General features: G+C 29.8%; 1 protein-coding gene across 1 annotated transcript; it reads right to left on the reverse strand.

The window, feature by feature from the left end:
- Nucleotides 1-504: 504 nt before the first annotated feature.
- LOC132729959 (uncharacterized) lies at nt 505-15,614 on the reverse strand. Its single transcript, XM_060715798.1, has 8 exons — nt 15,404-15,614; nt 5,791-5,898; nt 5,160-5,501; nt 4,800-4,883; nt 4,422-4,540; nt 4,028-4,106; nt 1,015-1,044; nt 505-557 (listed from the first exon to the last, which is right to left on the reverse strand). The coding sequence occupies exons 1-8, from the start codon at nt 15,453-15,455 to the stop codon at nt 505-507; spliced, it is 867 nt and encodes a 288-aa protein (XP_060571781.1). The 5' UTR covers nt 15,456-15,614.
- Nucleotides 15,615-26,677: the final 11,063 nt, after the last annotated feature.

Below are 26,677 nucleotides of genomic sequence, written 5' to 3' on the forward strand. Positions count from 1 at the left end.
AAAATATATGGAAAAACAAAGCACTAGCACATATTCAACCAAATATTTGAAAATATCTTATGCTCATTTTATAGCAGAGGACCATTATCAATATAATCAATAGGATTTTATTTCGGACCTCGTTATACAGTACAGGTGATCACACAAATGACAAAAACTTTGTACGTTTGGTAAGGAATTTCTTTTGTTCTTGCATACTTACCAAATTGTGATTGATGTAAATCTTAACTACTTCAAATGAACGCTGACAGTCAAGAAAATGCCATTCCAAATCAACGTCTGAAATACAACAATACATCGTATATTATACTAGACTTTGCATTCAGTTATTGTTTATCATTTGGCAAAGAATCCCCACAAACTTTACATAGAATGGATACCGTATTATTTCCAAATACATAAAAACATTAGGATAATAATAAAAATTGTATAACAATTTTATTCTAAATTCTTTTTTAATATGTAAGATATCTTTTACAAATGTGCGTAGTTCAAGATACAATGTTAAATCCTACCTTTATGAAATATTGTGAGAAAATATTGATTTAGAATCAAATCTGAAATTTACAAACATACGATTTTTAAATATGGCATATATAAAATAATTATATAATTATGCAAATGCATATACTTATATATACGCATTTTAAACACAAAATCGTGCAATTTTCGTCAGTAAGAATAATTCATTTAAAGCGGATTTTCATTACTTTTCACACAATAAACATCGTCGAAACCTTCTTATTCTAACTGCAGTAAATATTAAGTTTGGTTAATGTTTTGTCATTCATCGTTATAATGACTATAATTATAAGACAGTATGAAATGAAATTAATGAAAGAATAAAACTTACTGTTATTGCATCATCTTTGATGATCTTAAAGTAATCTGACTATAGCTATTACCTAAGAACTTAATGATGGTGCTTTATACTTTGATTGTAGAGGTCATTTTGTAATGTATGTCCAAGATGTTTTATGAATGATATTATATTATGCTGTAATTGAGAGTTACCTATTTCTGTTCCATGATCAATGTTTTCGACTGAAAATAATTAGAAACAAAATGTTTGAACATTCATCATGAACTATGCCTTCATCGAATGAAGAGATTACTATTAAATTATCTGAACATTCAAGAAACATGACGAAAACTAAAAAATATAAAGTACAAATACGTGATTTTGAGAAAGCTTCGTCAAAACTGCTTTTATTAATTTTTGTAAGACAATGTATATTGTTCTCATGATGTAGATGAGCTGTAATTACTTTTACGTTCGTTAAGCCAAATCAATAGCTGGAAGTGCAACCAAGCACAGTGTTTATACAAAACATTCTTCGTTGAATTAAATATACCTTTACTTATTAGTTAAACATATAATAAGACTGATTTAAAGGCATCTGTTATCATTAATAACAAAGGTGTCAAATTTTCGTTTCCCTTTAAACTCAAATATGAACGCTTTTCACAAATAATGCACAACATATAACAAAATGAATGCCTAAAGAGATATTGTTCTTTCGTTTGTTAGCTTGTCTCAGTTTTAAGGTTATAATTCTAATATTGGTTACGGTTTGATTACCAAGGACATGACTTCTAAGAGATAATGCTATTTCTGATGACATGTATTAAGAATAAGATAAGTTTACATAAAAGTACAGTAGAAACCCTTTACTCTATCAATACTCATTCTAATTCACTTATCCAATCTCCATAGATACTCATTTCAACTCACTTATCCCATCTCCATAGAAATTGGTTTAACTCACTTAACTTATCTTCAAAGATACTCATTTCAACTCACTTATCCCATCCCTATGGATAATAATTTCAACTCACTTATCCCATTCTAGAAACTCATTTTAGCTAACTTATCCAATCTCCATAGAAACTCATTTCGACTCACTTATCCCATCTCCATATTATTTTCAACTCACTTATTCCATCTCCATAGAAACTCATTTCAACTCACTTATCCCATCTCCATAGAAACTCATTTCAGCTCACTTAACCTATCTTCATAGATACTCATTTCAACTCACTAATCCCATCCCTATGGATACTCATTTCAACTTACTTATCTCATATTCATAGAAACTCATTTTAACTCACTTACCCCATTTCCATGAACACTTATTTCAACTCACTGATCCCAACTCCATGGATACTCATTTCAACTCGAACTCACTTTTTCAATATACATAGAAACTCATTTCAACTCACTTACCCTTCTCCATAGAAACTCATTTCAACTCAACTATCCCATCTTCATAGAAACTCATTTCACCTCACTTATCCCAGGTTCATAGATACTTATTTCAACTCACTTATCCCATCCCTATGGATACTTAATTCAACTCACTTATCCCATATCCATAGAAACTCACTTCAACCCACTTATCATATCCATACTTATTTATACTCAGTTAAGTGAACATGGTATCTGCCAATAAACTACAGCCACAAGGAATTACATTTTATCATTTATGAAAGCTTTAAACAAAGTATAATTCTTTTTCTTTTTTGAAAAAAAATAATTTATGTTAGAATATTTTCAGTCAAAAGGATTTAAATCACTTGATAATTACAGGTAATATTGCCTTTAGAGTTTGAGTAGATGGACCAGTATTTTTCCGCAAACTTAGATTAATTTTGCTTTGCATACTCCAATTGCATAATAATTTTCAGCATCAGACTACACACGAGTATGTATACTGATTATGTTGACAAAAATGTATAGACTGACACCCTGTGGATTTATACACAGTAGCTGAGGGGTCAACAGTGTGGCATACCTTTTATTCAGTGTTGCACAGCTGTCAAAACAAGCCAGTTAAGGATGATTGGTGGCATTGTTTTATCATATTGTACATAATAATCAGTGTAATAACATGAAACGATCTTAAGCTGTTTTGTCTTAGATTTTTTTATCATTTCTTACAAAAAGTAATATTATTGCACTTCAGTTTTAACTCTTGACTGATCAAAAGTTTCTTGTCAGTTTAAATTCAATTTGGCTACATGTTTACCATATATGAAATTAACAAAACTTACATTATTTTATTTTATTTGTGATAAATATTTATATAAAATTAAAACAGATAAAGAAGAATTTACTTTAAAAGCATCTGATAAGCAGCTAAGTTGATGTAAATTTTTAAACTGTTGAGTTTACAGTTTTGTATCTCTATAAATATTCATCACACTATCATCTTAATTACGCCATGAGAAAGAAAATTCAATTAAAAAAACTTTAAATTGGTCATTTATTGTTAAAAGCAAGCTTATTTTAGAGTGATTTTTATAACACTGGTAGAGTTTTTTTAAATTTCCCCTGTATGAAGATTATCTGTATTAATAGGAGGGTATTGGTTATCAGTGATCAATTGTAAAAATGCATTTGGAGTGGGGTTAAAGATACATGTTAACTATGCTCATCCTTGGGTAAAATTATCACAGAAATTTATTGAAATCTATGAAATTCTTATTGAATATGTCTAATTTGAAAAAGAGAACAAATAAAGTATCAATGGTAATCTACTTTCCCTATTACAGGTCAAGCAATGTTGGTCTTTTCTTAAAAGATAACTGGCAGCATTTTTCATGACGCTATATATTCATATTGTGACAACCTATAGTGTGTAGGGTTCCAAACATAACATACATCTGCATTGTGTGAAGTCAAAACATGTAAAGAGACTGTGTAGCAATTATCAATATTTTTCAGATATCAAATTTGAGCATAGTATATCTTTAATATAAGATTTAGAGTATAATTATATGTTGATACGTGATTTTCAAAGCAATCCAGCAACTTAGAACGTTATCAGAGTGAATGGAAGAACCTTCTAATTTGTATGTAACATTTGGACAATATAGTTTAAATACCTACAGTTCGTATGACTAAAAGTCTGAAGATTATTGTTCGGGATTGAATTAATGTATGTTTTAAAAACCGAAGATATGTTGTTGTTGTTTTTTTTGTTTTGTTTTTCACAAGTAACAAGGCATGCTAATATAAACATACCTTGTGAGTAATAAAAACAGTGCGTTGCTCCTTCGGATACAGATGAATCGTTGAATTTGAGGCAATTTGTATCTGGATCCTGTTTTTATCAAGGGAAATAATCTATTCATAGCAGGTATGTTTTTTTTAAAACGGTAACACTTTACATGAATAAGTCATATTATAAAACTATTAAAGTCAACAACGCATGTATTTTATAGAAAATGATGTATCATGTAAACATAGAAAGTACTTGTACACCAGTCTATCTATTGTTAAACTTCAAGAAATAAAAGTAAATCTATATGTTCTGAAATCATTTTTTAAAATACGGCATTTTCTTATATCTTTTTTTTTTACAAATAAGGTTATTTTTTATTACATATTAAGGATAAAAAAGAAAATCGAAACTTGCCTTTTCAAGAATGAAATCAGTTTCAAACATACTGAATGTGACGTTTGTTAGAGTGTTTCCTATGTCTCTACGGTTTACTCTTTTACACATTGAAATGTTGATGAACCCTTTGGATTGTCCTTAAATAGAATTTAAAACTATCTTACTTCGGACATTTTACCAACACAACTGACTTAATTTAATTGCAACAAAGCAATAAATATTTGCAAATTTGATTTAATCATATCTAGCAAGGATCAACTGGAAATGCAACGTCAAGAAACCTAATTGCCTTCAAATTTCAAAGTTTCATGTTGTTGAATATTATGCTACACGAATCAATGCCATCAGGATAAATAAAAGTATAAAATTATATATGTTAACAACACACACATATACCTTCTCTTGACGCTTCAATATTAGGAACAATACCATACGACACAAAGTCAGTGATGGGAAGTGTTCGGCTTGACTCTTCGAATTCTAGAAATATTAAAATTTTATCTCAATTTTCGAATATCAAAAACAATATAAACGCATTGGTAAAATTGGGCTTGTTTTAACAAATATTATATTAAGGGTAGATCATGAGATAATGATAAAAGCAAATACTTTCGAAAATGACAGAGAGACATTTTTTTTGATCGAGTCTATTAATGAAAGATCAAATAACATGAAATTCTATCAAACGGCGTCACAAAAGTTCATTCAAGTAGCAAACAATTTCATTCAAGTAGCAAACAATTTACAAAGAGATACCTAAAGGACACGATTGTCCAATCTTATAAACGCTGTAGTTTCCTGGAATCCATTGTCCTTGATCAAGTTTAGTTTCGTTTCGGAATTTTACGCAAAAATACAGCTTCACATCCTCTGTCTTGAATGGTGGTTTGAAAAAGTCATCGTCTACGAATAAAGAATTCCGTTCCGATTCCCTATTGTAATCTGTAGAATAACTGTCAGAACTGCTGTTTATTGCAATCATGTTGACCTTCAATAAACTTTTAAACCATCCGCGAGACTGCGACTCGGGACAGCCATACTTGGACATTGGTATTGCATATGGCCCTGGTGGCCATACACTCTTTTTTTCTCGTCGTTCTTTGAACAAAAAAAAGTAATGGCAAATTATGATTAACCGATAACTGCCCATACAGGGCAAAAGCTTTAGATTTTAAATAAAAAATCATTATAAGCTCTTAAATTTTACTAGTTGAATATTCAAATCTAAAATATACACGTCTCTTTGAAATACAAAATGGGTTAATTTTTTCTCTTCACAATCCGCTTACAAATGAAATATGAGAAATCTTCATAGTGTGAGGGATTTTATTTTTAATAATTCGATATTTATAAGAATGATAAATTAAATCAGAGAAATATAAACTACCTTTAGTGATATTAAGGTTTTCACACGTTATGCGGTCCGGATAATGATACGTGCATCTTGAATATGGAAAGTCGGTTGGTTTGTACATAAACTTATGTTGACAAGATACTAAAAGAACAAGAATAGAATTGATATTTACTTTGTATACTGATAATTATAAAACGTTTCCGTATTTACTGAATTACATGTACATGCATTTTGTATTACTATGTGTGTCTAATAATAAATACAGAGAAACATATTTATTTTCGGAAATCCTTGTAAAATGTACACGAAAAATTAGGACAAGCAAGCACACGCAAAAAAAAAGAGCGAAAAACCTTTGTTTTTTGCTGATGAAGATGTCTAAACTGTAGCATCTTCGGCTTAATGAGTATTTTCTTTGGCATAACCCAGATTTTTGTAATGAACCAGAATTCCACAGGCATAAAAAATGCTGCTGATAGGAAAAGCCAACAAATAGCAGTAGCTTTGGTATATCTGGGATGGACCTTAACTTTCCCAAGAAAAGAATGTCCAAAACCACAAAATTGAAAATGTTGCAGGCTCTGTTTGATTGAACTTTTCATGGATACTGGTAAGTGTAAATTACCGTCCACGTCCCCTAGCACAGGCTTCATTTAAACATGAAAATAGTGAAATTTTGGATTCCATAGATGTGTCCATACGGTGTTATCATGGAACCTTCAACGTGATACTTGTTAAATCAAATAACATTTAAAGTAATCAAAAATAATTTTGAAACAGAGAGGATACCCATTTATATCATTTGTCCGAAACATGTTTTATTTAAGTAATTATTATCAATTTTAAGATCTATAATGAAACATGCGAAAGAGCTATGCTATTGTCACATAAACATTTAGTAATAATTGTATATGCCTCAGCTTTCGCCACAGACATGTCACTATGTCACTAGACATGTCCATAAAAATCTAACTTTGATGCACAGAGTGGCGATTATTTATTTCCATGCAATTGTCACGGAGTATATACACCGATTGAAAACAAGAATTATGTTGGTTTTTAAAAGATAAGAATTCAAAAAAACATATATCAAATAATATTATTCCATAAGTTTAAAAGCACAAATCAGTATGCCTAAAAAATATAATCAAAAATCAAAATGCTTTGTTTACAAATAAATTTCTCTTTATTACCTCCCTTTGCATTAACAACATCATATTTACATTTTTAACATCACTACTCAAACAAACATCCATTACAAAACTGATTATATTAATGTTAAATCTTGAAAGCTATGCTCTGTATGTTGTAAGTTGGAGGAAAAGAATTTTAAAACATGTTTACTATATAAATATGTGCACATATAAACTGTGCCAGACCTGCAAGACATTTTTTAATATCAATAATAGGTTTTTTGGAATAAATGCCGGGTTCTTCTTTGTAATGATACGTGCAACATAAGTTAGATATGATGTTTGTAACTGTACATAAATATACATATATATGAAAATAAGTTTATCTATCTATGTGATCCCTGGGGCAGGTGAATATTAAGATATTTTAATAATGAACTTTAAGTTATGTTTTAAGAATTAAACGTGGAAAAAATCTTCTGCTAATGTTTTAAAAATTTGTAATGAGTTACAATTTAAAAAGAGGCAGATCCAGACTTAGGTTTAAGTGATTGTGTTTTATTCTTAAAGTAGATTTTTCCTGGCTTTCCTTAAATATATATTTCAAAAAAATATTTGACAGTAGAATACATCATTCATATACACAAAAAAGGTGATACATGTGAACTTGGAAATGAGAGACCAATTACTTTGCAACTATAGACAATATATTAAATAAAGATTTCAATAACCGATTCAATTTTTGTGCCGAAGACAGTAATCATTAAATTGAAGCACGGGCAGGATTCGGGAAAAATATGGGAACGTTTAATAATGGCCCAGTTGTTCAAATTTTTTATTAACTTTAACGACAAATTAACATAATTATTGTTAAATTTTAATATTTTCGTTAGCTAACAAAATGCCAAAAATTGAGTTATTCAGAGCTATGTTAAATTTTATGTTAGTTAACAAGGTGTTAAATTGCTTCACTTTATATTTACTTATTAACAAAAAAATATTCCCACAGTGCAATTGTTTTTCTATATAAAAAGTCCCGACGCGTGCATTTTTTTACAACAATGCGCTTGCCGTTCTTATTATCTCCCCCTGAATTTTTAAACCGACACATTGAGGGCGCCATTTTGTTTGAAGAATCTAATAAATAAGAAAAACAACAATTTTTTTTGTCGAATTTTGTTGTGAAAACTATCTTAAATGAAAGAAAATGGTCTAACTAAGAAAATGAATCCGAACATCAATATTTTTAATTCAGTCGTTAACGTTTTACAGACGTTTAAAGTGTTGATTACGTGACGTCACAATGTAGCGGCATACAGCATGTGCAGAAACAATCACACCAAAACGCTATTTCAATGCACGTTTTTCGTTCAAATGCTTTGTAATTAATCACTCATGCATATCGGCCTTCGTGATTATATTACTACGCATTTAAACTCAAACCGTGCATTATTCTATAACAATGCACTCAGATTTGATATCTATTTCCTAAATAACTTGACTGACTTTGAGATTGATTTCATAGTGTGCAGTTTATACATGGGTAAGCATATTATAAAGTTATCATACCTTCATATTCTTTGTGTAATGCCAGTATATAGTCTTTATTCTACATGGATTAATTAATCAATAACAAAAACTTTGTGTAATTTTTATATATTTTACCAAGACATTTGATGATATAATATGGTATTGATAACTTAAGTTATTCTCGAGAGGAAAATATTAGATGTTATTTGTAAAATCCGGAGTTACATACAAGTATTTAAATACAGTTAACATAGATTTTTCATGCATGTTGGGTGTACGTCGAGGAGAATGTATTTCGCTTTTTTTAATTCTCAATATACTTAAAATACATTGAGGTAGCATTTCATATTAAAATGATTATATTTTGTTCAATATGCTGATGATATTGTGATTTAACTGAAACCGAAATGATGAAAGCTTGTATTTGTCTGAAAAAAGTATAATATTATTACCCCTCACATTTTTTCGTAATGTTAATTTCCCATAGGCCTCAGGGAGTTATTTTTACTGTTAATGCAAGTGTACCACGTGACTAAGGAATGTTACAAGGGTAACAGTAATTTTTAACAGTATAAAATCGGGTCACGTTTTCTATTTTCTAAATAAAATAAATTAAAATGGCCACAATTTTTTCTCGATTCATTGTTTTTCTTCGAATTCTACCGCAATAGCGCACCACTAGAGTTACTATGAACACCCATACAATTTAGTTGCTTGCACCCTGGAGTGCTTTTCGCAAATTAAATATGTTTTTGTTGAATAGTTCAAAAATAAACATCTGTTTTCACAGGAAATAGTTGCAATGCGAATAATTATGTGTCAAACTGGAACATTCAGACGAGTAAAGGATTATTTAACAATTTCAATCAGTGAAACATTACAGATATGATGGACAGACATAGGATATCATCGTTATTTTGAAAACACATAGGTCAAAAACCATGCGAAGAATATTCTGGATACAGAAGGATCAGATTTCACTGATCATAACCGTATAAATGGGTTTGTGTTTTGTTTTTTTAAATGAAACACAACTTATTGTATGTTTATGACTGGTAGTTATCATCACTCGCTTAAAGAATAAAAAAACGAATCTCAAGTAGGCCTACTGTACAGTACACTTAAAATTTAAAAGGTAAGGACAGTATAGTTATTGTTACTCTTGGTTTATTTTTGTTACAGTTAGATTAAGTTGACAAATTCACATGATCATAGTATTTGTTCGGGGTAAGAAAATAAATAACACATGGGTTTTGTGAGTAACAGTAAAAATATCATCCCTCGTAAAAAGACCGTTACCCTCGGCCACGCTTCGTGTAACAGTATTTTACTCGGGATGATATTTTTACTGTTACCCACAAACCCATGTGTTATTTATATACTAGCATATAAGGGTTACACTGTAGACATTGTTAAAATATTTTCGTATTTATGTATTACATTTACTACATGTGTTTTTTTGTACGCAACACACGAATCATTAGCGAACCAGGCATTGCAGGCAATACACAAACTCGAGTCTTATTTAGTTAGATTCACTTTTCACTTTGAATTACTTGGCTGAGTTATTTGCTAAAGTATACTCCTCCTATAGTATCAAATATATGCGCTTTAAACTTGAAATACTTTTCATTTTTGAATTTGAAATCAAATAAAAAACAGAGAGAGCGATATCCATGAAAGCGGTTACCTTTTATGACTTAGAATATTTGCCTTATGCTCAAAAGCTGTTGAAGGTATTTGCTTCAAAATAAGACTATTTCTGACTATCAATGGGGGACAGTAGTGGATTATCTTCCCTTGATAAAAACCGAGGTTAACCAAAATGTAAGTAGGTCCAAATATTTGAAATCCTTTGCTTTTATCGTAGAGTTTTATATAAGACAGGTTGATATGTCTTAATCAATTATTTACACATGCGTCAACAAATATGTAAACCTTAAGGAAAAAATGTTTAATTTATGTCAACAGATTCTACATCTTATCGCAATATCTAATCTGAATATTACAAATGATCATAATTAGCCCTAATTAATTCAGTTTGCTACAAAGAAATAGGCGATAAAGTCCGAGTAATCCAATAGCTTAGGACCTATCTATTTATAGGGAGTACTCAGGGGAGGTTATTCACTACTGTCCCTCATTGAATCTGATAAGCACGTTTGCAGTTTTGTACCCCCTTTTTGTAACGCTTTTAATTTACTTTCTAGCACCTAATAATTTTTTTTTCTAGAAACAAACTTGTATACTTGTTTTCTTTAAATGCCTCAATATAGAATTTGTTTTTATTTTTGTGATTAATAAAAGATAGCTTATTCCCGATTTTCTAGTTATTTTCAATGTTACATTTTTGTGAAAATAATTAACTCAAATTTCATCAGTAAACAAATCGAATTGGGGTTTTAATTTATTTTTAATTATTTTTTCTCTCCTTTATTGCTTCAATGTTAATGTTTATTTAACATTATGTAAAGCATAATGTGAGTCTGTAACTGTTTATTAATCCATGAGATGACTTAACTTTATCAGCTTGAACAAAATAAATCAACTTTTATTGTAACACGTATAAACTATTGTGTCATGTTTGCATGTTCATTTTTGTTTTGAAATTGATGATTCCAAGTGGATCGTGTGCAAATCAATGGATTATTATTGCTTACGGCATATTCTTTGATTGATATTTCAGGTATCAAATATTTTTGCGGTGTAAGATTGTAGTCAATTATTGACGAAATGTTTTTGTTTACCTTTGTTTGCATGATAATAAGCTGAGTGAGACTAAATTGTGAAGTAAATACTAATCATCTTTTATAATCGAATCTATTAATTTTACATTTTGTGTCATACTTAATACCGAAATCACCAAACGAATTGATTTTACAATTACAGTAATCTGCCTTACAAAATTTGCTAGTAACATAATTATTTAGTTTAAACATATTTTATTCATAATCATACACATTACATAATATATAATCAATCAATATATACAATGATGAAATGGATTAGAACGAAAGATATAAAATCTTATACAGTTCTTCTCCGACTTTTTTTTTTTGAATTAACAACAAAGTGATGGCATCCATCTACTGAGACAATGTGTATGAATTCATATACATATATTAGATATACATATGTTAGAGAAAGAAAAAAACAGTAGTAACATATTTGTTCATGTCTGGGCTGTATTTTCTTTGTTGTCCAAATCACGATCATCAATATTGTTAGATAAAATGTTCCCACAAATACATAATAATTATATCAATTTTTAAGTATATGATACTATATCGATTTAAGTTAGGATGTTTGCTAATATAAATAAGCCATATCTAATTTTCTGAATTAAAAATGTCCACAACGTATTTGCAGATATCTGACTTTACGCAACAATTGCAGCGGCTTGGCTTCCAGGGAAGATAATTAACATGGTCATGGTAAACGTTTCAGCGGAACAACGAGTGATAGCATTTACCCTATGCTTAATTGTGATACAGTTCTACAGAAATACTCGGTATGAGTAAAGGGGTCACTATGGTAGACCTACGTATAAAGAAAAAGTAGAAATGTGTCGACACGACACAAATACCCCTGCATGCAGTCAAAATTTCAAATGTTATAATAATATTTAGGTTCAAATTTGTTTGCATAATTGCAACATTTTTTTCCATTTTAAGCTCAATGCCTTTAAACTTATATTTGTTAAAACAAACCGTTTTTATACAAAGTTCAAGGCCCTGAAAGTATTCAGTGTTATCCTTTTGCAAATTGCATAAATGAACATTAAGTTAATGATTAGAAATTATGATTTTTGTTTTCCAAGTTTCATACATTCCTTCGAATTTAGAGCAGAACCTGAAAATGTGTTTATCTTTACAAAGTTCAAGAAGTATAACTGTTAAAAACCATTTCGCTAACACCAAATTAAAACTTGACTTGCATTTTCTGGTTAAATACTTGTACATGCGATTTCAACCTAATGCATACATTTCAACAAAAGTAAGAGTCGCAAGCTGATTTTTTTTCAAAGTTAAAGAAACATAACTCTGCTTAGTCATCAAACCATGATCAAATCAAAACTTGACCTGCGCATTTTGTTAATTTATCCTTAAGTCAAATTTGAATTGAATGTGTACAACTTTTAACGGGATAATGAAGGGAAACTGAAGAGGCATAACTATGTCAAAGTCATGATCTTTGTCATCATATCATGACCAAATTCGAACTAGACCTGCATTTTCCTATGATATATCCATATGTCTAATTTGAATTTTGCCATTGTTGCCAAGAATGATGAAAAAAGGAAACACTATATGCTCCAGCAATTTTATTGTGGGGGCATAAAAATGTTCTGTCAAATTTATTTATATGCGAAGTTTAAAGCTAGCGTAAATTGGCTGCGAAGAAATGATGTACATATAACATAGCTGTGCGATGCATACCTTCAGAAGGGCTGGATTAAATGCTACCTTGGATGAATGTGCAGATCTGCGCATTTGAAAAAAATGAAATCAAAAAGGAAGCGTCACGACTCGGAAATAGCGTACCAGTACTCGTTTATACATAAGTCATTGGCTAAGAGACATCTAACAAAAAATTGTACCGGGAATCTGATACCACGAATCTTATTCACGTAGACAGTGTTTGGTTTATCATAAGGCCTTTGACAAAAAAAATATGTATATCCCAATTTAAACCACTCACCTCGAGCTTATAAAATAATAATGATAAAAATAATCAAGTTCACGATAAGTAGTGGTTAGTTTGGTTTAATTTGTAAATCCATCATTACTGACGTTTTAATTTAAACGGTTTTCAGCTTTAGGAAAAACAATTTTGTTTGGTTAGATAAGTGCATCAATTCACTATAAAGCCTTCTGCAAAATAGCGTCACTAGAGCTATGGATAATGCATCGATGCCGTTCGTTTCTAAAATATAGAAGATCGGGAAACAGATTGTAAGCTTTATTGATTTGAAATAGAGAGCAGACCGGTAGATTTTAGATATCGAGTAGATTCTTTTCTGTTTATGTATTTTATCGTTGGCAAATTTCATTATCCATCTTAATTCTTTTGTTTTGACGATAAGAAACGATTTAGCTACAAACAACACATTTATCCTTTAAAAAAAGTCGCACAATTTTAATAACACGTTTTTCTTCTTTGAATTATATTATGCACTATCGACGCAGTAGCTGGTGTTATTGACAATGAAAATGTATTTTCAAGATATTAATCAGGTGTTGCAGCAGAACCTGAGATTAGGAAAATTTGAGATCCCGTACGCCCGAGATCGTATTTAAATTTAAGTATAATGCGTACATAGCTCTCGCATAAGCTTCTGTTTGATAAGATCCGTGATCCAGTACGTTCCGGATCACTGGTCCTGATATTTTCCTTATTTATCTAGTGATACTTGAAATAACCTAGTATTTATAAAATTATATATATTTATAATAAAAATAGAACTTGTTTTAATATTAAAGTATATCTCGATGACAAAAAAGCAGACTGTTAAGTCTAGGAGCCAAAATAAAGTTTAAATAATATCTTTCTGAAATGACACCTCTTAAATTTTATGCTTTTGGATAGAAGCTTTAAAAAATAAGTTTGACGGTAGCTTTTGAAGGCGAGTAATTAAAAAGATATATAAACTTTTAACAAGTAAAGTTTCAAAAATAAAGCCATAGATCTAAGCATAAAAATTTAATATGTTTGCATGTTTAGCTCACCGTCGCATTTTTGTTACATTGAATTTTTGTCCAGTATTTATTTAAAAAAATAATATCTTTCTGAAATGATACTTCTTAAATCATTTGCTTTTGGATAGAGGCTTTGAAAAATAAGTTTGACGGTAGCTTTTTAAGGCGAGTAATTAAAAAGATATAATTATAAACTTTTATATAAACTTTTAATAAGCAAAGTTTCAAAAATAAAGCCACAGATCTAAGCATAAAAATTTAATATGTTTGCATGTTTAGCTTACTGCCGCATGTTTTGTTACAATGAATTTTTGTCCAGTATTTATTTAAAAAAAGGGATTTTCTTTCAATGAGATGGGTAAACTATGCGTCTGATGATTTTAATGCCGTGAAACATCGTTTTCGGGTCGACGCACCATCGGATCCGACCCAAAGTGCGTCACGTACTTCGGGACACATTTCCGGAAATTACGACATTGCTTTCTCTTTTAGATAATATGGTGATTACAAAATGTCAACATTTTGTGGTACATCAAACTGATAAATTCTGTAATACCTTACAATAATAAAAAATAACCAAATGATTGTTTAATATATAAAATGTTCTGTGCTGTAAATTAACGTTTACATTTAAGTTCACTCAGGTTGTTCATTTAGGTCGTTAGACTGCCTCCAAATGTAAAAAAAATGCGGCCTGCCCAACAGGGTTTGAACCCAAGTGGTCAGCAATCCTTAGACGGACGCGTCAACCACTCGGCCACGCCGCAACCTCAAGATATAAAATTACAGTTTTATACTCGTTATTAGAGATTCAATATGGCGATAAAACATACCAAATAATGACTGCAAGATTACTCTTTAAAAAAACATGTTTTAATAGGAATGCATTTACATTTTAAAAAGTTTATTATATAGTCGCAATTTTCGTGATACTTAAAGTAGCTTAATTAATTCATTGAACTTTTAATAATTTTAATAAAATACAATTTTATGTTAAAGAAGACTGCTTAATCAGAATTTAATTGGGACTCTGTAAGATAATGTAATAGCACAGTGAAATATCCAAGTATCGGCTCTATCTGAAATATTTCAAGTAAAAGTATCGAAAATAAGTCAGTACTCAATATTTAGGCTGAACTCAGTTGACACCTCCTGAACTTTGGAACATGTGTTGCTAAGTAGCAGGCTATTGCTCTGAGGTTTCATATCTGAATCCACCATATATCTCTATGCATATTGCAACTTGTTAACTGACTAAAACTTTCAAAAGTATAAATTACTTACCTGTATTTAAGAAGCTGACAAAAACGCAGATGATGAACCACTTCAGATCCATGTTGGTTGGAGATAGATATTACATTTCACAACACTTAAAAGAAAAATACCAAAAACATTTATGAGGAAATCGAACGAATTCGCGGAGTGATTTGTTGCCCTGCTAACTGCAAGTAGCACGATCTGAATCAGACTGATTTGAATGGAGACTATGCGTCGCTGCAACAGGCAATTCTTAAATGGCAATGTCTGACATTACTTCGCAGTTAGCAATTATTTACAATTAATGCTTATTGCATATTCAATGTAGGAGATTTTTTAAAATGAGTTTTGTAATTCTATAATATCTTGACATTTAATTTCGCATTATATCAATTACTTTAATTATTTGTCTAATTTGGTGGTAAAGGTTTAAAAAATAGATTACCAGATAAACGCTTTGCATAATTGGAATTCGCATTAAGTGATCATAACCGAATTTAACATACCAGTCAATTATCTTTTCTGCTTTTGTTTTATATAATATATACTCATACTTTTTGTGACGTGGTCAAATATTTCTAGTACTCAGGAGGTAAACAACTAACACTGGGTGTAGCTTCTATGATATATAAATGTCAAATAAAATGGTCAGAGCGTTCCATTTTAGTGTAAATTGAAATAAGTAAACACAGAAAATCAATACTTCAGTAGATTGTAAGTAATATTATCTAAATTAGCAAATAAATGTTAAGTCTTAACTCGTTTAGGAATGACAATATGGAGTTATCAGAACAGGATAACCAAACATTGCCAGAAGTTTAGAATAGCCAATGGACATTTTTTTATCGAAACAGACAAAACAATTCTGAAAACACAATATAGAATGAGTGAAAAGTGTTAGCATATTTGATTTCATACGCATTAGAAGAGAAGCACCTTTTAAACATGCTTAAATTCCATAAATTTTCCCTTAATTCGTCGTTTTTTTTGTTTATGGCGTTGTATGTATTTAACATGTAAGTATTAGTGTCAAAATACAAAGAATCATCTGAAACGCAAAAACAAAGACATTTCTATAACAAGAACTTATTCGACAGCAGCGAAAAAGAAATGTTGCAATCTAGTGGCATAGCTTCGTGATGCTAGGGACAATGTCCCAAGATACCTTATACAAATGGGGAAAGCATTCCAACGTAAATAAGACTTGCTGAAGAATCAGATGATTCTTATTATATATTCCTTACTTTATGGTATTTACTCATTGAATAAAGTTAATGTTGAGTTATCAATGTGGAAAACTGTAATAGATCTAAGACAGATCAAATATTCTTGTACAAAAGTATAGTTGAAAATCCGCAATACCGAAATCAGCAATTTTATTAAGCAAAAAGCTTAATAATATATAATTCAAAAATAACCTAACCTCACAATAATTTTATTAAATTTGCTCAAACCTAGGTCATGGATTTTCTTCAAATCATAGCTAAATAGTGAAAGGAAAACAACTCATTTTGGAATGTCTTCTACATGTATACATGTACATTTGGAACAGTTCTAAAAAGTGATTCAATAGCTGGGAGTTAGTCTTAATGTAACGACCTCTAGCAAGGGAGGTCTTTGCTTTTCAGTGATTATTGAGAAATGATTTTAGGTCAAGGCATGTTTTATTAATCTTTATTTTAGTTTATTACTTAAAAATATTATGTTATTGTCTATATCGCTATATCTAAGATAGAAATATGATTAAATAGTGTATCAAAATGCTACTGTCTTTTGCAATCAATTTAATCAGGCGAGGCTGGCATGGGCCCTATGTCCATATCAGCCGACTGTGATGAAATAAATATCAAAATAGAATAGCGTGGTTTTCTATTTATTATGTAACTCATAGATACAGCCAATGACAAACAAACAAATATTGCTTAAAATGGCAATTTAATAGCAATTTTGTAGAATTAAGTATTTTTGGTGAAAAAATATTTCTTGAAAACAATTTTCTACGCTCTGAAACTGACCCAGTTTGTAAATTGCGGCCATTTTTTCTATCGGCACGAGTATATTTTCTTGTGCATAATCAGTATTCTAAGAAATGATGATTATATAGTGTCTGAGAATAACATTGAAATAAAAATTAGATTACAATGAAATATAATTCCATAAAATAATATCTTGCAATTTGTATTCATCTTACATTGGATTGAATATATAAACTTATCATTTTCTCAATTTATATAATAAAGTCAATGATTGAAAATTGGCATTTTAAATATATTATAATTGGTTGCATCTTCACGTGTTGAAAAAAATAGGAATTCAGTTTTCTAAAGAAGTTACAATTCATTTAATGCTCATACATTTATCCATGTATCTTAATCAAACAAAGACGCTGAAAAGTCAAAGTAAGATACTTTTTTATTAACAAGAATCTATTTTCAATGGTTTTCTATAAATACTATCTGATAGATAAATTTAGTTTTTCAATATGATTTCAATAATTCCGAAAATGAAATTAATTGTGTTTAGAAGAAAACTTCTTTAAACTTTATTTATAAGATTTTCCAAATTGTTTTGTTTGTTCACATTAACATTAACAAAAGATCGAATTTTATAAAGTTTGTTCCGTTAATTTCAATTAAAACATGAGGTCACAATCTAACCTGCATATAACCTGTTCTGGTACATCCATTGAATCAACTTCATCTATCAAGTATCTTGGGATTACTATAGACCAAAATCTGTCATTTTGCGCCATGGCCGAGTCTGTTCTTAAGAAGGCCAACTCTCGGTTAAAATTTCTTTACCGCAAGAAAGAGTTTCTTACTCAGCATACCAAGAAACTTCTGGTTATGTCTCTTATTCAGTGTCACTATGATTACGCATGCTCTGTTTGGTATAATAGCTTGACACAGTCTTTAAAAAATAAGTTACAAACTTGTCAAAACAAAATAATGAGATTTGTACTTGACTTGGGCTCTAGAGCCCACATTGACCCATCCCACTTTAAGTCCCTTAACTGGTTACCGGTCCACAAAAGAGTTGAACAGATAATGTTGTGTCATGTTTTTAAGATAAAAAATGGCCTATCTCCGGATTACATGTCTGAACACTTTATTTCACAAGATTCCATTCATAATTATAGTACAAGACTTAGTCAAAAGGGTGGATATTGTCTACCTAAGGTCAAAGGCCAGGGTTCTAAATCATTTGCTTTCTCTGGTATTAAATTATTGAATGATTTACCTGTAAAGTTAACGGAGATCAACAGGTTACAAAGTTTTAAGGTTGCCATCAAAAGTCATCTTATGAACAGTATTTAATTATTTTTTTTTAAACATGTTTTTACATATTTCGGCTCAGGATTTTAAATTGTCTGCCATTTATCTTATTACAAATTTAGTAATGTGTTTTAAATCCTAGCTGTAAACAGGAGTATCATTAACTCAAGATTTGACTGTGATATACATTTTTATGATTTATTAGTATTCTTAAACATGATTATTTTAAGGTTTGCCTCTCTATGTCATGCCGCCAATACAAAGGACCACAATGGAAATAAGAGCTTTTTTGCCCTTTTTTGTGTTATCCTTGGTTTTGGTGAGCATGTCATAGTTTTACTCGTATGTGATATAGTATTTAATAATGCTCATTATTTTATCCTATGTTATATTGTCAACTATGTATATGCTTCCTTTGCCGAAATAAATCTATCTATCTATACAGATGATTATAGTAATCCAAGTACAGGGAGATTTTCGTGTATGGAGCAGAATTTGGGTATTTATTCATATGACTACTTGTTGTTTTCATTTGCTTAAGTTTAAATCATATTCCTACAAATTTGATTCATCTGTGAGTAAATCTAAGTTCTTTACTTCAATATTTATTTATTCTTCCTTACTATGTTTATATTAAGTTGTAATATTCTAAAACCAATGCCTTCGTTTAATTTAATATAAGATACCAATTTTTAAACATGTGCTATTTTTACTTACTTAAAAGAAAGTGTGTTTTCTCGAACTTGTTTCTTACAAATGTAGTTGTGCAACTCTTATTCCCATTCGATTCACATTGAAAATAAATTTGTATGTAGAGGCTATTAGAATTTTTGTTATAGAGATTAATCGATATTCCAACTACATTAAACAACCTTAAGCGAAATCAAAACTGACTCATTTCATTAAGAAGAACAGCAGAACAAATAAAACTAGAAACCACGTGATTAATATTTGCTTTTTGTGTTCTAGCTGGTACCGGACCTAAAATTCTAGCGCAAAATCTTAGTGATGGGAGATAACTCATGCATCACTTCGGTATTTTCCGTGAGCACAAGGTGTGAGGATACAATGCTACGCGGCGATTTAATCCAAGTTTATAGGTTGCACACCACAGAAATGTAAGCCACAGCTTCAAATGGCCAGGGAGGATTTCTTGAATCTAGTGAATATTCTGGATGAGCATATTGTAAAAAAATATGTCGTTTTCATTGAAAAGCCTCCTGTTACAAGTTCAAACTGCTATGAAACTATGACAAATGCTTCAATACTGATGAAACTTGACACAAATGTTGAATGGACCATAGCCTCTGTAACAGCATGCTCAATCTGAAATTTACTGTTACCATGGCAACGGGGGGACGTCTCAAAATTGCCTAAAATCACTATTTTGCATTGTTTTTTCCATCAAAACTGATTTCATAGTGCTGCAACTTCTCAATAAATTAAGATAGAGTAAAAGGCTTTTCAGCGTCGGTTACTAGTTACCCTAAGATCGACCTGAGGCCATTTTTAGACTGTCACATGTCCAAAATTTTCTTGGTGAAGAGGGGGGACTACCGCCCCCTTCAAACCCCCCAAACAGAAGGGGGCACATCCCACTTCTGGCAACCCCATGATGTACTATTTTGATTGGGGCCGCGCTGAAAAGTGGTCACTTTTTTAACAATATTTCTCAAATGAAAAACAGTGTTGGGGGCCTAAAAAGGGCATTTTTTTCACTGTTTGAGACCTCAAAGGGGAGGGGGCAAAAAGCCGTCTATATAAGGGAAAAGGTTAAATGACTGGTTGTCTTTAAAGTGCTTTTTCAGCATGAAATTTGTTTTTGTGACATCTAATGATTATGATCACTGGCAAATTCGAAAACATTGCTGTCGATTATAGATGTCAAGGTCGCCATTTTTTGTAAACATTGCTTTTAAACAGCATGCATGGTAAAAACAAGTCATTTTACAGGGTGGGTTCAAACTTTTAGCAGTAGCAAAAAATCTACAAGGTTGAGCACCAGTTTCTTTGTGATATTTTGCATGTATAGGGAGTTGCTAAAGCAGAGACGGTGTTCCTTTAGCCAGTATTTTTGCAGTTATTTTTGCCAGAAGGACAAAATGTTTTGTTTTGGGTATCGGGCCACTGTAGATTTTGAGCTTCAACGGAATGAATTGCAACTTTTTTGACTGCCTGCCTATAGCAGATGGGATGATTTCTTTGTAGATCTTATGTCATGTATGTTCTCAACAAAATGTGTTTTCTTTTTCCAGGTTGTGTAGTTTGGTATCAGAATTATAAGACGTATTGCTTGTAGGACATTGACGGTCAATCTCCTATGCAGTGATCTCCCCTTACAGGATTACTGGCCGTAGCGTAACCGGTGCGCGGAGTTTAATTGACGGCATGAACTTGAAATTAACTGTGGAGTGCTACCCAGGATTTCGTGAATTTTTCAAGAGAATATTTCAACGGTTACACCGTCAGAAAGTACGGACTTGTACGGAAATATTGCTTCCCGGCCAGATGTATAAATTTAAATTTCAAATGTAATTTCGTATTCGTGTTATTGCAGTTCGTATTCGTCTAGATGCATTCGTATAGATTTTATTTTAGTGTTATGTAACCCACTTTGTATTCTTAAAAGAAAGGACGTTCAAGATCATAAGTTAAAACTAAATTATTCAAATTGAAAAGGAAAAAGTATGCAACATAATATCTAATCACGTAGTTTAAACAAGAAGTAGAAACAATTGATCCTTACATTCTGCAGTATCAAAATACAAATGTTTAACTGTCAATTAAAAAGTAGCAATTAAACTTGTTTTAATCAATTTAAATTTATATGATTATAAATAAGACTTTAATGATTACGAATATAAATTAGATAAATAGAAATTGAAAGATAAACAGCGAATAAATACCCAAATTCTGCTCCATATTCGTGTAATGTATTTATGAATATAAATGATTGGTATTTATAATTAATTATAATAAACTTTCCAAAATATTTTTTTTTTTATTTAAACAGGTACAAAATCGAATATACTACACGTAAAAGTGAATTACCACATCAATTTTTGAATAAATTACCTTTAATTAATTGTTGTCATGAAATTTTGAAGTCATATACAAAATCATTCGGCAATGTTGTAGACTATTTGACAATAAACCGAACGATTTCAATATTTCATTGATTTAGGCACTCAAAAAGATTAAAGAAAACTGAAAAAGGCCTCCGGACTCATATTATGATTATCAGTTATCTTTTTCAAGGCAAAATAGATTGTGTTTTGTACATCAAGTAATTGATAACAAAATTTAAGAATTTCGCAGAAAGGCATTCATCTTAGATATATCTATATATACAGGCACAAAGTCGAATTCGATAAGGATTTGAAATATCAAAAATAGACGTAAAAACCGACTTTTCGAACTTTGTTACATTGATTAATATTTTTTCGCTCGGGAATAAAAATGTGAGCAAAAAAACTTGCCAATAAATATTATATTTTAAGAAACCGTACGTACATATTTTAGTGTTCATAAACATTATGTTGTTCTGTCCTACAATTTAAACTGTGCATAATCAGTGGCCGAAGAAAATGGCCGAAGAAAATGATAATTATAACATAATTATGTCCGAAAATAACGCTTAAATGAAATAAAATCTTGCAGTTTGTATTCATCTTACATTGGATTGTATATACTGTTCGTTATGTCAATTTAACATCATGTCGTATACGTGTCGATGATTACTAGTTTATAATTAAGACAGTGAAAGATAACTGACATTTAAGATATATTACAGTTGGTTGCATCTTTACTTTTTAAAACTAAAACAGCGGAATTCAGTTTCCTTAAGAAGTTAAAATGCATTTAATACCCGTGCATTTATCCAAACAAAGACGCTGAAAAGTCAAAAGAAGCTCCTTTTTAATTAAAAGAATCTATTTTCATTTGTTTTTCTAAACATATTATGTAATAGATAAATTCAATTTTTCAAGATGATTTCAATAACTCCAGAAATAAAATCATTGTTGTTTGAAGAAAGATTTTTCTTTAAACTTTAGATACAAAAGATTCCTATAGCTAATTGTTATATTTGTTCAGAGAACAAAAGACAAAAATTCGAACTTTAAAAAGTTTTAACAGTAAGTGTCACTTATTATTTGTTAAGTACAGGGAGATTATAGTGAAATGCATTTATGAATATAAATGTTAAAGTATGTATTTATAATTATAATGAACTTCGTAAAGTCTTTTGTTCTATTAAAACTGGTACAAAGTCGAATGTTACTTGTAGAAGTGTATAGCCACATCAGATTTTGAAAAATGTTGCAAAATACTTAATTTAATTATTATGTATAAACTTATCTCGTTATATTACCTGAATTGTTACAATAAAGATTATTTGCCAATAAACAGAACGATTTCAATATTTTATTAATTCGGGCACTCAATAAGTGTAATGTTGTTTAAAAAAAGATCTAAGGACTAATATAACGATTATTAGTTATTTTATATAAGGCAAAATAATTTTTTATGGGACACAAGTAATTAATATCAAAATTTCAGAATTATGCGGTAAGGTATTCATCTTAAATATCTCGTATTTTTAACAGTCACAAAGAAAAATATCGATAAGGATTAGCACAATCAGAGAAATAGGCGTAAAGTCGACTTTTTGTATATTGTTTAATCGGTTCTTTCATTCTGGTATAAAGATGAAATTATATAACTTGCTCTTTTTATGACATTTTGAGGACAGGTAGGTACGTTTCTGTTCTCCCGCCCTTCCGTTTCAACAGTGACACTTTTCGAAGAAAGTGATATTTTCCAGTGGTCGAAGAAGGAACGTGTAAATGGAAGTAAATTAAAGTGAAATATAATTTCGTCAGATAATATCATGTTATACATAATTTAATGAAAAGTTTTCAATTGTGATCGAATATATAAACTAACCGTGTTCTCAATTCGACTTTGTGTCGTGTACATGTTAAATGTAAAACAGTATCTAAAAAGTCACATTAAGGTAATTAAGAATTGGTTTCATCTTCACGTTTTGAAATTTATTAAAGAAATTAAATTTTATGTTTTTGTCTTTTGTTTTCTGAACAAATATAACAATTAGCTGAAAGACACTTTTGTGTCTAAAGTTTAAAAAATAACCTTTCTTCAAAAAACGATGATTTTATTTATTGAGCTATAATATGTACTTACGGTTTCTAAAAATATCATATTAATGGGCAAGTGTATGCTCACATCTCTATGCCCGAGCGAAAGAATATTAATCAATTAAACAAAATTCGAAAAGTCGTTTTTACGCCCATTTTTCTGATATTTCAAATCCTTTTCGAATTCGACTTTGTGTCTGTATTTATAGATATATCTAAGATGAATGCCTTTCTGCGAAATTCTTAAATTTTTATATCTATTACTTGATGTACAAAACACAATCTATTTTGCCTTGAAAAAGATAACTGATAATCGTTTTAAGAGTCCGAAGGCCTTTTTCAGTTTCCTAATTCTTTGTGAGTGCCTAAATCAATGAAATATTGAAATCGTTCGGTTTATTGTCAAATAGTCTACAAAATTGCCGAATGAGTTTGTATATGACTTTAACATTTCATGACGACAATTAAGATAATTTATTCAAAAACTGATGTGGTAATTCACTTTTAAGAGTAGTATATTCGACTTTGTACCTGTTTAAATTAAAAAAAACTATTATGGAAAGTTTATTATAATTAATCATAAATACCGATTATTTGTATTCATAAATACATTACACGAAAATCTCCATGTACTTGAATTAAGATAATCAGCTGTATCTCATGTTTAAATTGAAATTAACTAAACAAACTTTATAAAATTCGACCTTTTGTCTATTTTTCTGTGAACACATAAAAACATAAGGAAACTCTTGTGAATAAAATTTAAAAATAAGCTTTCTAAAAAACAATTAATTTCATTTTCGGAATTATTGAAATCATCTTGAAAAACTAAATTTATCTATCATTTAATATGTATTACAGTATAGAAAAACAGGTGAAAATAGATTCTTGTTAATTAAAAGTATCTTATTTTGACTTTTCATCGTCTTTGTTTGGTTCAGATACATAGATAAATGTATGAGCATTAAATGAATTGTAACTTCTTTAGGAAACCGAATTCCTCATTTTTAGTTTCAAAACGAGAAGATACAACCAAACTCTAATATATTTAAAATGCCATTTTTGAATCATTGACTTTATTATATAATCATCAACATTTATACGACATAATGTCAAATTGAGAAAACAATAAGTTTATATATTCAATCCAATGTAAGATGAATACAAATTGCAAGATATTATTTTATGGAATTATATTTCATTGTAATTTAACCTTTATTTCAATGTTATTCTCAGACACTATATAATTATCAAATTCTTTGAATACTGATTATTATTATTATTATTATTTAAAACTGTAGGTAGGACATGACAACAGAATGTTAATAAATGCTTAAATGTGTTGCAATATTTGCTGAAAATGCCTTAAAAATTGGCAAGTTATTTACTCTCATCTTTATGCCAGAGTGGAAGAATATTAGTTAGTTAAACAAACTTCCAAAATTCGTTTTACGACTATTTGTCTAATATGTCCAAGTCTTATCGAAATTCCACTGTGTGTCTGTAATTTTTATGTTAGATGAATGTGAAATTTTGAAATTTTGATATTAATTACTTGATGTATCGTACAAAATTAATTTCGCTTGAATAAAATAAGTCATAATCGTCATATGAGTCTAACGATCTTTGCCAAATACCTGTTGTCCTTTGGGTACGTTAATCAATTAAATATTAAAATCATTCTGATAATTATCAAATAATCTACAAAATTGCTGAATGATTTTAATATGGCTATAACCTTTCATGATAACTATTAAGGTAGTATAATAAGGTTAGTCAATACATATTGATTTAATTAGGTTTTTTGCAACATTATTCAAAGTTTGATGTGGTCATACATTTGTACGAGTAATTTATTCAAAACAAAACAATAAGGAAACTCTTATGAATAATGTTTGAAAATAAGCTTTCTTCGAAACACAATTAATTTCATTTTCGGAATTATTGTAATCATATTGAAAACCCAAATTTATCCATCATAATAATTATTATATGTATAGAAAAACAAGTGAAAATAATGATTCTTGTTAATGAAAAAGTATCTTACTTTGACTTTTCAGCGTCTTTGTTTGGTTCTGATACATAGATAAATGTATGAGTATTAAATGAATTGTAACTTCTATAGAAAACTTAATTCCTCATTTTTGATTTCAAAACGTGAAGATGCAACCAATTATAATAAATTTAAAATGCCACTTTTCAATCATTGACTTATTATATAATCATCGACATATATACGACATAATGTCAAATTGAGAAACCTGTAAGTTTATATTAAATCCAATGTAAGATGAATACAAATTGCAAGATATTATTTTATGGAATTATATTTCATTGTAATTTAAATTTTATTTCAACGTTATTCTCGGACAATTTAAAATTATCATTTTCTTCGAATACTGATTATGCACAAGAAAATATACTCGTTCCAATAGAAAAAATGGCCTGAATTTACAAACTTGTTCTGAGTTTCAGAGCGTAGGAAATTGTTTTCAAGAAATAATTTTTTCACCAAAAATATTTGTTTCTTCAAAATTGCCATTTAAATTGCCATTTAAAGCAATATTTTTTTGTTTGTATTTTTAACTGTATTTATGAGTTAGATTATAAATAGACAACCACGCTAATTTATTTTGATATCAATTTCATCAGAGTCGACTGATGTGGACATAAGGCCCATGCCAGCCTCGACTGATGAAATTGATTGCAAAAGACAGTAGCAAAAAAGGGCCTTATGTCCACTTCAGCCGACTCTGATGAAATTGATATCAAAATAATTTTGATATTCTATTTAACCATATTTCTATCTTAGATATAGCGATACAGTCAATAACATAATATTAATAACTAATAAACTAAAATAAAGA

The sequence above is a fragment of the Ruditapes philippinarum genome, unplaced genomic scaffold (assembly GCF_026571515.1).
Source record: "Ruditapes philippinarum isolate M1 unplaced genomic scaffold, ASM2657151v2 ctg8463_1_1_1_1, whole genome shotgun sequence".
Taxonomy (NCBI): domain Eukaryota; kingdom Metazoa; phylum Mollusca; class Bivalvia; order Venerida; family Veneridae; genus Ruditapes; species Ruditapes philippinarum.